The 11,054-nt window shown below is 39.9% G+C and overlaps 1 protein-coding gene across 1 annotated transcript; it reads left to right on the plus strand.

Annotated features, from left to right (window-relative positions):
* Positions 1-868: 868 nt before the first annotated feature.
* Positions 869-8,800, plus strand: Krt20 (keratin 20). Its single transcript, XM_047546498.1, has 8 exons — positions 869-1,284; positions 3,226-3,308; positions 4,852-5,008; positions 5,376-5,537; positions 5,709-5,834; positions 6,752-6,972; positions 7,685-7,722; positions 8,167-8,800. The coding sequence occupies exons 1-8, from the start codon at positions 874-876 to the stop codon at positions 8,262-8,264; spliced, it is 1,296 nt and encodes a 431-aa protein (XP_047402454.1). The 5' UTR covers positions 869-873; the 3' UTR covers positions 8,265-8,800.
* Positions 8,801-11,054: the final 2,254 nt, after the last annotated feature.

Genomic DNA, 11,054 nt, shown 5'->3' on the forward strand with positions numbered 1-11,054 from the left:
AGCTAAACTTATACAAGGAAGAAAGACCCCTACAAGCACCATGCCTGCTGCACACACACACACACACACACACACACACACACACACACACAAAACTTGCTATTTATTTTAACTTTCTCAGTAACTGGACCTAAAACCAGGCAGTGGCTGAAAATTTTAAATGCATTATCTATTCATTGAATATTAAAATTTTTTTTAAAAAACCTTCAAAAGTACCTACTTTGCCACTCATTTAATTTGCTTCCCCAAACTGCATCTCTAGATGTACAAATGTCTCTTTCCTATCTTAAATGTTCAAGGTTTTGTGTTTGTAAAAAGAAAATCATAATAATCATAAACTACACTACCTAACCGGGGATAAACCTTAAAGCCAAAAACATAAAACAGAAGTTCTGAAAAGCAATTCATCAATAAAAATAATTCATTTTCCTTTATCACCAGCGTGACTTACAATTATGTACCCACATCTGTCTTTTCAGTACTTAAATTATTCATGAGCATTGTAAATATTCTTTATGTGTCTGCCAGGATGAAAACCCTGCCAAGGCAGGTGCAGGGACTAAAAGAATACCCCTTCCTGGTTACTTTTGTTACCTCTATTTAAAAAAGAAATCACCCCTGAGAAAAAGCCTCCAAGATATGCCTCTAGTGGTAATTTCTGGAATGGAATAAAAGATATGACTGTACAAAAGGAGAAAGGAAAAGAAAAAAAAAAAAAGTCAAGGAAGGTGCACTGTGTCAGTCCTAAGGTGTGTGACATGGCAGTAGGGAGGAGCTTCTTCCCTGTGAACTCCATAAAATGTCAGCCCAGCAGCACCATGACAGACTGCTCCAACCTTCCTGAGGCTGCAGGTGCTGCTCCCAGAATCCCTGATGGATTTCAGCCGCAGAAGCTTCCATCGAAGCCAGAGTTCCTCCTCCCAGGGCCCAGCACTCAGCGTGAGCGGTTCCCTGTACAGAAAGGGGAGCGTGCAACGTCTTGGGGCTGCACCCAGTGTTTATGGAGGAGCTGGAGGCCACGGTACCCGCATCTCCACCTCTCGACACGTTGTGAACTATGGGAGCGATCTCCTCGGCGGTGGGGACCTGTTTGCTGGCAATGAGAAAATGGCCATGCAGAACCTCAATGACCGCCTGGCAAGCTACCTAGAAAAAGTGCGGTCCCTGGAGCAGTCCAATTCCAGACTTGAGGTGCAGATCAAGCAGTGGTACGAAGCCAACGCGCCCAGCACAGGCCGAGACTACAGTGCATACTACAAACAAATCCAAGAGCTGCAAAATCAGGTGAGGCACCGTGCCAGTGTTTTCCATCTCACTCCTGAGCTTCCTGATAGCTCAAGAGGGCAACGTATTGATCGGGTCTAAATGCATGTCATAAAGCTAATTAGGTTGCAATGCTCTAATTGTAAAAATGCTACACCTATCATCCACCCTTAATGTGGGAGCATTTGACTATGTAACAGGATGACTTTAAATCAAACTTTTTAAAATTTTTAAATCTAATTACAAATTATGATCATTTTTAATCCGATCTTACAGTCTATCTTTTTCACAGCTTACCATGTCGGGATACATGAACAGTTAACAATATTTTTCCAAAAAGCCCTAACTTTTTGCATGTGTGATAATAAATCTTTCTTAGTTCGTCACCTAATCCCCACCAATTTTTGAAGGTCAGTTCAGGACTTTTCTACTTTCATTCATGTAAATGTTACAAGTATTAGAAAAGTTCAGGGATTTTTCTACTTTCATTCATGTAAATGTTACAAGTATTAGAATACTATAGATTTAAATAATAAAGTGATTTAGGGTGGAAATAGGGAAGCAAGGGTATATATAGATCTTCATGATACCAGGATTTTTAAATGCCCTGTTTAATAATCTGATTTTCATCACCAAAGAGACCACCTTTACAGTAATAAAATATTCTGTGGCTTCCAATTCATGTTTATTGCAATCATATCATGACCTTCACCCATGTAATCCAAGACAGGTGTAGTTCTCTATTTTATCTCATATGGAATAAGAGTAGAAGACTTTGCTCCTAATTGAAGATGTCAGATATGACACTGGACTTTTTTTTTTTTTCTTTACTGTTCTTATCTAATAAAGAAAAGTGTCCCTTTCATTTTCATTTCTGTTTTATGACTTGTATTCCTTTAGCGCAAAGTCCACTTAGCAGCAGGTCTCTTTTTCTCCAGCCATATCATAAATGTAAGTGCAATTTGAATTCAGATTCTATAGGAGATTAATTTAGGATTTCGAAAACTATGGGCACATGAAGCAATGGTCTTTGAATTACTCTTCCTGTCAACAGATCATCCTTTCAGACTATCACTAAAAATGTTCAGAATAAACCAACCATTCTGCCATACTGTCTCATAATTTCTGAATCAACTTGGAATCATCCCAAATACAGAGGCACAGTCATCCGTCTCGTCTGGCTGGGCAGAGCCAACATAAGAAGGCAGCCCTCTCTCCAAGACTAGATCCACTGAAAGAGACATGTCACAGTTACATCTTCTACCAGTAGATTTCTGGCCTACATGCATCTTAGAGAACTCCCCCACTAGTTAACCACTTCTGAGGGCCCAGAGCTTATCCCTCCTGATACCCCAGATCCTAACAACTCCTATCATATGGCAAGTCAACACTAGTGGACACTAACGAGGTGACAGAGTACCATGCTGGGCACAGGAGACTACGAAGGGGAACATATGTGATTTAGTAGGAAACAAGGATGGACAAAGGCATCTACCACACAGAGGGGTCAGCGCTGACAAGGAGAGCTGTGCGGGGGATTGAGAACAAAGGCTGCTCATCCCACTCTGCTCTGAGGATGTTACTGAAGGCTTCCTTGAATCAACGTTGCCTAGCCTGAGATGTGAAGGAGGGGGAGTTCACCAGGTGAGAGGTGCTAACAGGAATGTTCCAGACAGGAACGACATTAAAGACAAGGCACTCAGTAAAGCTCGATGGCTCAAAGTTGACTGAAGCTCTTCCTTTTGTAAAATAAGGAGAAAGTCGGCCAAATCCTCGGGCCAGAGTTGCACTTCATGCATTTTTTTATATTAAATACCCATGCTATTATTCCTCATATTCTTATGTGGAAATTCTTTGACATGAACAAAACCTTTGATGTAACTGTGGATACACCCAATCATTTTAAACTCCTATCCATTTGAAAGTGTCTGTCTTTCTTATGTGTGTCCCCCCCGCCCACAGATTACAGACGCTCAATTGCAAAATGCTCGATGTGTCCTGCAAATTGATAATGCTAAACTGGCTGCTGAAGACTTCAGACTGAAGTAGGTTCTCTAAAACCATGGTAAAACTTTCAGGAAAAGATTTCCTTTCAGTAGTCTTTCAGATATCCATATTATTGTTATTGAAGAAACCACCATTAAATGTTTTCAGAATCTTAAGACTTACAGGATGTGAGAAGCTACCTAATCCAGCCCAACATTCAGGGATAGACATCTCTTCCACAGTCTTAAGATTCAACTACCTAGCACAGAGCAGAATACTCCAATAATTGCTACTGTTCTTGTTGGTTAGCTCTGGGTGCCAAAACATTTTTTTTAGTAACCCAAAATCTGCCTTTTCACCCACTAAATCTAATTCTGTTCTTTGGAGTAATAACAAAACAGCTTGGAATTCCTTTTCTGTACAAATGCCCTTCTGTTATCTTAAGAGAGTCAGATGCCTGCATTTAGTGAATCTCCAAGCAGAAACCCAGATTTCTTCAAGCACCTACATGTATGATCAAATTCCAGAGTGAATTTGATTCCCCCCAATACTTACTAATTTACCAGTGTTTTGCAATACTGTCTGACCAACCAAAGAACTAGGACAAATCTGTGATGAATACATTTCCCACTGTGTTCGCTTGCTTTGAGTCATGGAATGCATGTGATCCAACTGCTCTTCATGAACTGCTCCCACACTGGGGGCTTCGACATCCTGAACGTGCACAATGCATCACCAAAAAAAGTCCTTTGTGGTTTAGAAGGGTAACATTTTAATGCTGAAAGGGTTTTAAAAGAAGGAAATGGGAATGCATATCTGAAGATTAAAGCAGTAAAATTTCATTAATTCCAATTTTATAGGTCAGCATTGGAGTGACCCATTGCATTATCATTGCTTTAAAGTTTGCTATTTTTTTTTTAAATGAGGGTATCCAAGATTGCAGAGGAGAATATCTGACCATTTGAGAAAATTCACACTGGGTGCATCTGTTTACAAAATAATTTTTAAAAAATGGATCATGTGCTTTCATTAAGTAAAGTCAGCCGTGATTGATATCAATAATAAGAATCCTTTGCTAACACAGTAATTTAAAAAAATTGTTTGAAATTTTTCTTTTAAATTATCTTATAACTGGGCATGGTGGCACAGGCCTGTTATCCCAGTGGCTTCTGGAGGTTGAGACAGAAGGATCACAAATTCAAGACCAGCTTCCACAACCTAGCAAGACCCTAATGCAATTTAGTGAGACCCTGTCTCAAAATGAAAATACAAAAAGGGCTGGAGATGTAGCTCAGTGGTTAAGCACCCCTGGGTTAAATCTCCAGTACCCAAAAAAAAAAAAAAAATAGAAAAGAAAAATCTTATAGGATGTTGAAACTTTTTAAGTTATTGCAAATCCCAGTGATTACATTATGGAGCAAATTATCTGATTCCTAGGTTCTCATGCATATTTCACGAATGTGTAAAGGGAGACATTATAAAGTATAGCAACTGATCTCATATACCACATAAAAAATCTATCTCACTATATTAGATTCTGTCTCCTATAATGGCTTCGGGCAGCCTCAGCCTCAGCTGTCTCTGCACACTAATCATTCACAGGTTTGAGACCGAGCGGGGGATGCGCCTAACAGTGGAAGCTGACCTCCAAGGCCTGAGTAAGGTCTTCGATGATCTAACCCTAAGCAAGACAGACTTGGAGATCCAGACTGAAGAGCTGAAAAAAGACTTGATTCTCCTCAAAAAAGAACATCAGGAGGTAAGAAAATAACCAGAAGTGGTCCTGGGATTGAGGGAACAGCTCCAATAAGAAGAAAGAGGAGGAACCACATGGGGAGGGAGAGGGCTGCTGGTGGTGGTGGTGGTGGTGGTGGTGATGGTGGTGATGGTGGTGACTGTTATAAAGATGTCAATAATGATGGCAGCCCTCACTCCTTTCCAGAAGGCCGCTCGTGGTTAGATAATGGAAAGCAATACCTGGACCACAGATGCCCTGCATAAGTTATTATTCTCTTCTTTTTTTACTCATCCCCAGTGAAAGCAGCCATAAGACACCGTATGTCTTTTCTATCCAGTCTTATCTAAGAATGTGCTCCAGACTAAAGTCAGGATCTTCATTCTCTTAGGAAGTGGATGCCCTGCGCCGGCAGCTGGGCAACACTGTCAACGTGGAAGTGGACGCTGCTCCAGGCCTGAACCTCGGTGACATCATGAATGAGATGAGGCAGAAATACGAAGTCATGGCCCAGAAGAACCTTCAAGAGGCCAAAGAGCAGTTTGAGAGACAGGTAACAGAATAATTCTCAAGGGAGAGCGAAAGTATAGAAGCTGCCCTCCAAAAGGAGATAGCTCACTTCCTGCTCCTTTGTTTCTTTCTTTTTTCCTTCCCTTCCTTCCTTCTTTCCTTTCTATCTTGCTCTCCTTACTCATAATTTTTTTTTTCATTCTTGGAATTTCAGACAGAAGCTCTGCAGCAAGAAGTCATAGTGAACAGGGAAGAGTTAAAAGGAACAGAGACTCAAGTTACAGAGCTGAGACGCACCTATCAGAGCCTGGAGATAGAACTCCAGACCCACCTGAGCATGGTAAAGCACCTCCCACTGCCCTTTCTCAATCCAGCCTGTGTTTACTAAGTGCCTGTCTTAGGAACTCTGGAAATGCAGAGACCTCTAAGAAATAACCTCTCCCCTTGCACAACCAACAAGGAAACAGGTCAAACAACTAATAGGAATTAAAAGACAGAAAGAAATGGAGGAAAGGGCCACTCACTGCTCAAATGCAGAGGAAAGAGTAGATCTGGGAGATTTCATCAGGAAGGGAGCACGTAAACTAGATCTTAAAAGAGTAATTTTTTAAAGCTGAGAATAGGAGTCAAGACATTGCAAGCTAAGCAAATGGGTCAGCCCATTATGCTGTGGCAACCGGCAACGACAATACCATGTCTATCATGGGGTCGCTACAACTCAGCTCCGTGACCCTGGGACAAGGTCAAAGGAGTGGACTGTATGTGGGACACACCAGTGTTGTGGCAGAAAGAAGAGTAATGGCAGGGCCACATAGCTCTTCAAGCTCCTTCTCAGAAAAGGCATTTGTCAGTTTCACCTGCATTTCGTTAGCTGAAGAAAGTCACATGACCAGGCCTGGCATCAATAGGTCAAGTTAGTGTAATTCTCCATTTCCAGCACAAATCACGTGGCCAAGCCTGATGCAGGGACAGGAGGTATAACTTCCCCCACAGGGTGGGGAAGCAAATACTGAGAACAATAACATCCTGCACTGTACCACACAGAGGGGACAGTGGTGCAAAGAGGAAAACTACAAAGGGGCCAAACCCCAGGGTCAGGATCCTAGCTGCCAGGTTGAGTCTGCCTAGATGGATGGCTAGAAATGGATACCCCCAGGGACTAGCTGCAGAGATTCTTCCCAAAAGAAATTAAAATTGAGTCACTTCTTACATCAAGTCCTCTGGTTAAGAAACACCCTGCCTGTCTTGTGCTCCTAGAAAGAGTCTCTGGAAAACACACTGGAGGACACCAAGGCTCGCTATGGCAGCCAGCTGGCCAGCATCCAGGGGCTGCTGAGCTCTCTAGAGGCCCAGCTGATGCAGATTCGGAGTGACACCGAACGCCAGAGCAACGAATACAGTATTCTTCTTGACATAAAGACCAGACTCGAGCAGGAAATTGCTACTTACCGCCGCCTTCTGGAAGGAGAAGATGTAAAGTAAGGCTCTTAGAATCAAGTAATGTGTCCACATCTATGAGCTATCCTAGTGTGCTCTCCACCACTCCTTACCCAGCACCAATGCAATCTGTATCACAAAAGCAATCACACACACACACACACAAGACAAAAGTATACCAAAAAGTAATACACACCCCCCCCAAAATACCAAATATGGCCTTTGAACTTGAGGTCATATGTAGGACTGAGTTAGAATATGGCTATCTAAATGATACAGATTATCATTAATTTTTATGATTAATATATAACTGAAAGCACAATAACTTTTAAAAATTCTCCTTGAGGGCTCACAATGTAAAGCGTAGGCCCCAGAGATCTATGGGAACCAATTTGGGAACCATCAATGTTGGAGCAGCAAAGTAATTTGCAAAGACTACATCCAAGGACATAAACAGGAGGACACAAGACTTGAGCTTCTATTCTGTTATTTTAAGACAAAAAAATTCTAGTGCATGTTTAGTGGGTCAGTTTTGAAGCTACGTATATTTTTCAAGTCAAAAAGCAGAACATTCGAGTTTGAAATAACAAGTCTTGTCAAAGGGAAAAAAATAAAAAACAACATTCAAACACATAACACTCAGACCTGGTTTTGAAATATAAAAGATAGGACAGCACTTCAGTTTCAAAATGCCAATAATGCTTTCTTCTGTTTTTTTTTTTTTTTTTTTTTCTTTTCCGAAAAAAATAAAAGCGCTACGCAATTTCAGTTATGCAACCTGGAGGAGAGAGGTAAGTATTCTAAGATTTTGAGCATTTCTCTAATACTGAAATCTCGGCAGCTTTCTGGTAACTCCATGTGGGAATTTATCCCTATGATAGAGCAATTTTCTTGGCCCTTGTTATTACTGTCCTGAGATCCTGAGAAGGAAAAATAAAACTCAAATGTGAATTTTACTTATTTTTAGATCACATATTTCTGATTGGGGTGGAAAGAGTAAGAAATTTATAAATTAGGGGAGAATTGGCACATTTTCTGCATACTTATAAAATGAATAAGATTATTTTAAGGAAAAAGAGTGGGTTCGACTTTTTTATTCTGAAAGAAGGAAAAACATACAAAACAACAATAATAATAATTTCAAGTTGAATTTTGATAATATTAATTTAAAGTTGAACTTCATGGATCAGTGGACATGTGCCTGAATTAACATTGAACTTCTAATGTGCTCTCAGATATAAAGAAAACCAGGAAGATTAAGACGGTCGTCCAGGAGGTTGTGGATGGCAAGGTTGTGTCATCTGAAATCAAAGAGGTGGAAGAAAGTATATAACAGCTGCCAGAAGGAGATGCTGCTGAGGTTTTGAAAGTAACATGGCTGTAATCTTTATTCCCAACAAGAAAGTGGCCATCTGAGAGCACCATTAATACTTTGTAGTGATCAGAAGGGGGGAGGGGAAGCCTATTTATCAGTCCGTGTAATTAAATATAAACGTTTTCTTCAGAGGAGCTGCAAATTGCCTGCAAAAATGAAATCCAATGAGCACTAAAATATTTAAAACACCATTACTGCCAGCTGTATCATGAAGCACATCTATTATAAGCTATAGACCCTAATATCAATTATACACATTTCCATTATACTAAATCTCACCGAGCAGAGGAGTCTATGCAAATTGCAAATAAACCTCTCTCTGATTTGTTTTTTCCTATTTCTGAATTGCTTGATCTCCTTTTGGGAGCCCCTGGATTCTTAATTGAACCAATTTCCTGGTTAATCTCCTTGGGCTTTTCAGGATCTGTACAATTCTGCCACCTTTAAGCTACGTCTGCTTTACCCCATTGTCTCTACTACTTTTTAAAACTCAACCCAGCTCCTCGAATAATTTGAGAGTCAAATTCCAATCACGTGCTGAGCAGCAGAAGAATGAGGTGTGCCAGGCTTGTCATGAGCGAGACCCTTCTTCTGCGAGATGCAGATTGCATCTCCTTTTGATAATAAACTGCTTAAATCATTGAGTGCCCTCTTTCTTTATGTGCTGAATGTATATTCTGAAATGCTTCTTGCCATTTTTATGTAACAGCTTTATCGAGATGTAATTCATACACAGAAATGTAATGTGTATAATTTAGGGGTCTTTGGTGATGTTCACAATTGTGCAGCTGTTGACACTATCTAATTTTAGAATACTCTCATCACCCCCGAAAGTCATTCCCATACCCCTTCCCTCTAGCCCTTGAAAACCACAAACCTATTTCCTCTCTCTCAACGGATTTGCCTATTCTGGACATTTCATATAAATGGAATCATACGGTGTGATCTTTTGTACACAAATGTTCACAGTATTGTTATTCAAAATAGCTCAAAAGTGAAAATAACCCAAATGTCCATCAACTAGTGAATCAATAAAATGCGATGTCGTGAGACAATGGACTATCATTCAGCAATAAAAAGCAGTGATGCCTGGATGCTGCAATGCCATGGGAAAACCTCAAAAGCATTATGTTAACTAAAATCTGAACACTGAGCACACACACTGTATTCTCACCTCTTTTGCATCTTTGTGAATGATAACTGCCTGTGAATGCTTATAGGAAAAGTTAATTTGCCCAATGTAGTTTTATACTAATGAATAGGTCGGTGAGGCAAACTTAAAATTTGATGTAGAAATTTGCAAATTAGTAGGATATTGAGTTTGAATATTATATGGGAAATAACGATGTGGCTCACTTAAAAGCAATAATATCTGCCGGCTTTGTTATTTGTCCATTTTAGTTATATATGACAATAGAATGTATTTTGACATATCATACATAGAGTATAACTTCCCATTTTTGTGGTTGTACATGATGTGGAGTTACACTGGTGGTGTATTCATATATGAACATAGGAAAGCTATGTCCAATTCATTCTACTGTCTTTCCCATTCCCATCCTCCTACTCCCCCTTGTTCAATCCTGCAAACCTCCACTCCTCCCTCCCTGAGTCCCTTATTGTGAGTCAGCATCTGTATAACAGAGAGAATATTAGGTCTTTGGCTTTCTGGGATTGGCTTATTTCACTTAGCATGAAAGTCTCCAGTTCCATCCATTTACCAGCAAATGCCATAATTTCATTCTTCTTTATGACTGAGTAATATTCTATTGTGCATATATATCAGTTTCTTTATCCCCTCATCTGTTGAAGGGCATCTAGGTTAGTCCCATACCTTAGCTATTGTGAATGGAGCTGCTATAAATATTGATGTGGTCACATCACTATAGTATGCTCATTTTAAGTCCTCTGGGTACAGACCAAGGAGTGGGACAGCTGGGTCAAATGGTGTTTCTATTCCAAGTTTTCTGAGGAATCTCCATACTGCTTTCCAGAGTGGTTGCACCAATTTTCAGTCCAGCAGCAATGTATGAATTTACCTTTTCCCCACCTCCTTACCAACATTGACTGTTATTTGTATTCTTGATAACTGCCATTCTGACTGGAGTGAGATGAATCTCAGTGTGGTTTTAATTGCATTTCTCTGCTAATGATGTTGACATTTTTTCATGTATTTCTCTACGGGTTGTATTTTTCCTTGTGGGAAGTGTCTGTTCAGTTCCTTTGCCTATTTATTGATTGGTTTACTTGGTCTTTTTGGTGTTAAGTTTTTTGAGTCCCTTCTATAACCTGGAGATTAATGCTCCATCTGAGGTGCAGTGTAAAAGATTTTTCTCCCATTCTGTAAGCTCTCTCTTTATGTTCTTGATTGCTTCCTTTGCTGAGAAGTTTGAATCCATCCCATTTATTGATTCCTAATTTTACTGCTTGCACTTTAGGAGTTTTGTTAAGGAATCAGTTCCTAAGCCAACATGATGTAGATTTGGGCCTACTTTTTCTTCTAGTATCCTCCAATTATTGAACATTATGAGCCAAACAGTGTGGCAAGCATTTCACCCATTTCTCATTTAATTCCCACACAATCTTATGCCAACATACAATCAATAGCAATTTCTTGTGGTTGGACCTTAATACATTATCTCTATTTTATTTATGAGTATTTCATATGAAAACATAAGAGAAGTACTTTCCCAAAGTCACAGTTACCAAGTAGTAAATCAAGACAGAACCTCGGGCTGCTTTCTAAAG

This window comes from Sciurus carolinensis, chromosome 3 (genome assembly GCF_902686445.1).
Source record: "Sciurus carolinensis chromosome 3, mSciCar1.2, whole genome shotgun sequence".
NCBI classification, from domain to species: Eukaryota; Metazoa; Chordata; class Mammalia; order Rodentia; family Sciuridae; genus Sciurus; species Sciurus carolinensis.

What these genes read in the sequence shown, in the direction of transcription:
- Krt20 (XM_047546498.1), top strand. Translation starts at nt 874, where the DNA reads ATGGATTTCAGCCGCAGAAGCTTCCATCGAAGCCAGAGTTCCTCCTCC. An exon ending in TCAAAAAAGAACATCAGGAG is followed by an intron (nt 5,009 to 5,375) that starts GTAAGAAAATAA and finishes TCATTCTCTTAG; the next exon opens with GAAGTGGATGCCCTGCGCCG. An exon ending in CTGGAAGGAGAAGATGTAAA is followed by an intron (nt 6,973 to 7,684) that starts GTAAGGCTCTTA and finishes AAAAAATAAAAG; the next exon opens with CGCTACGCAATTTCAGTTAT.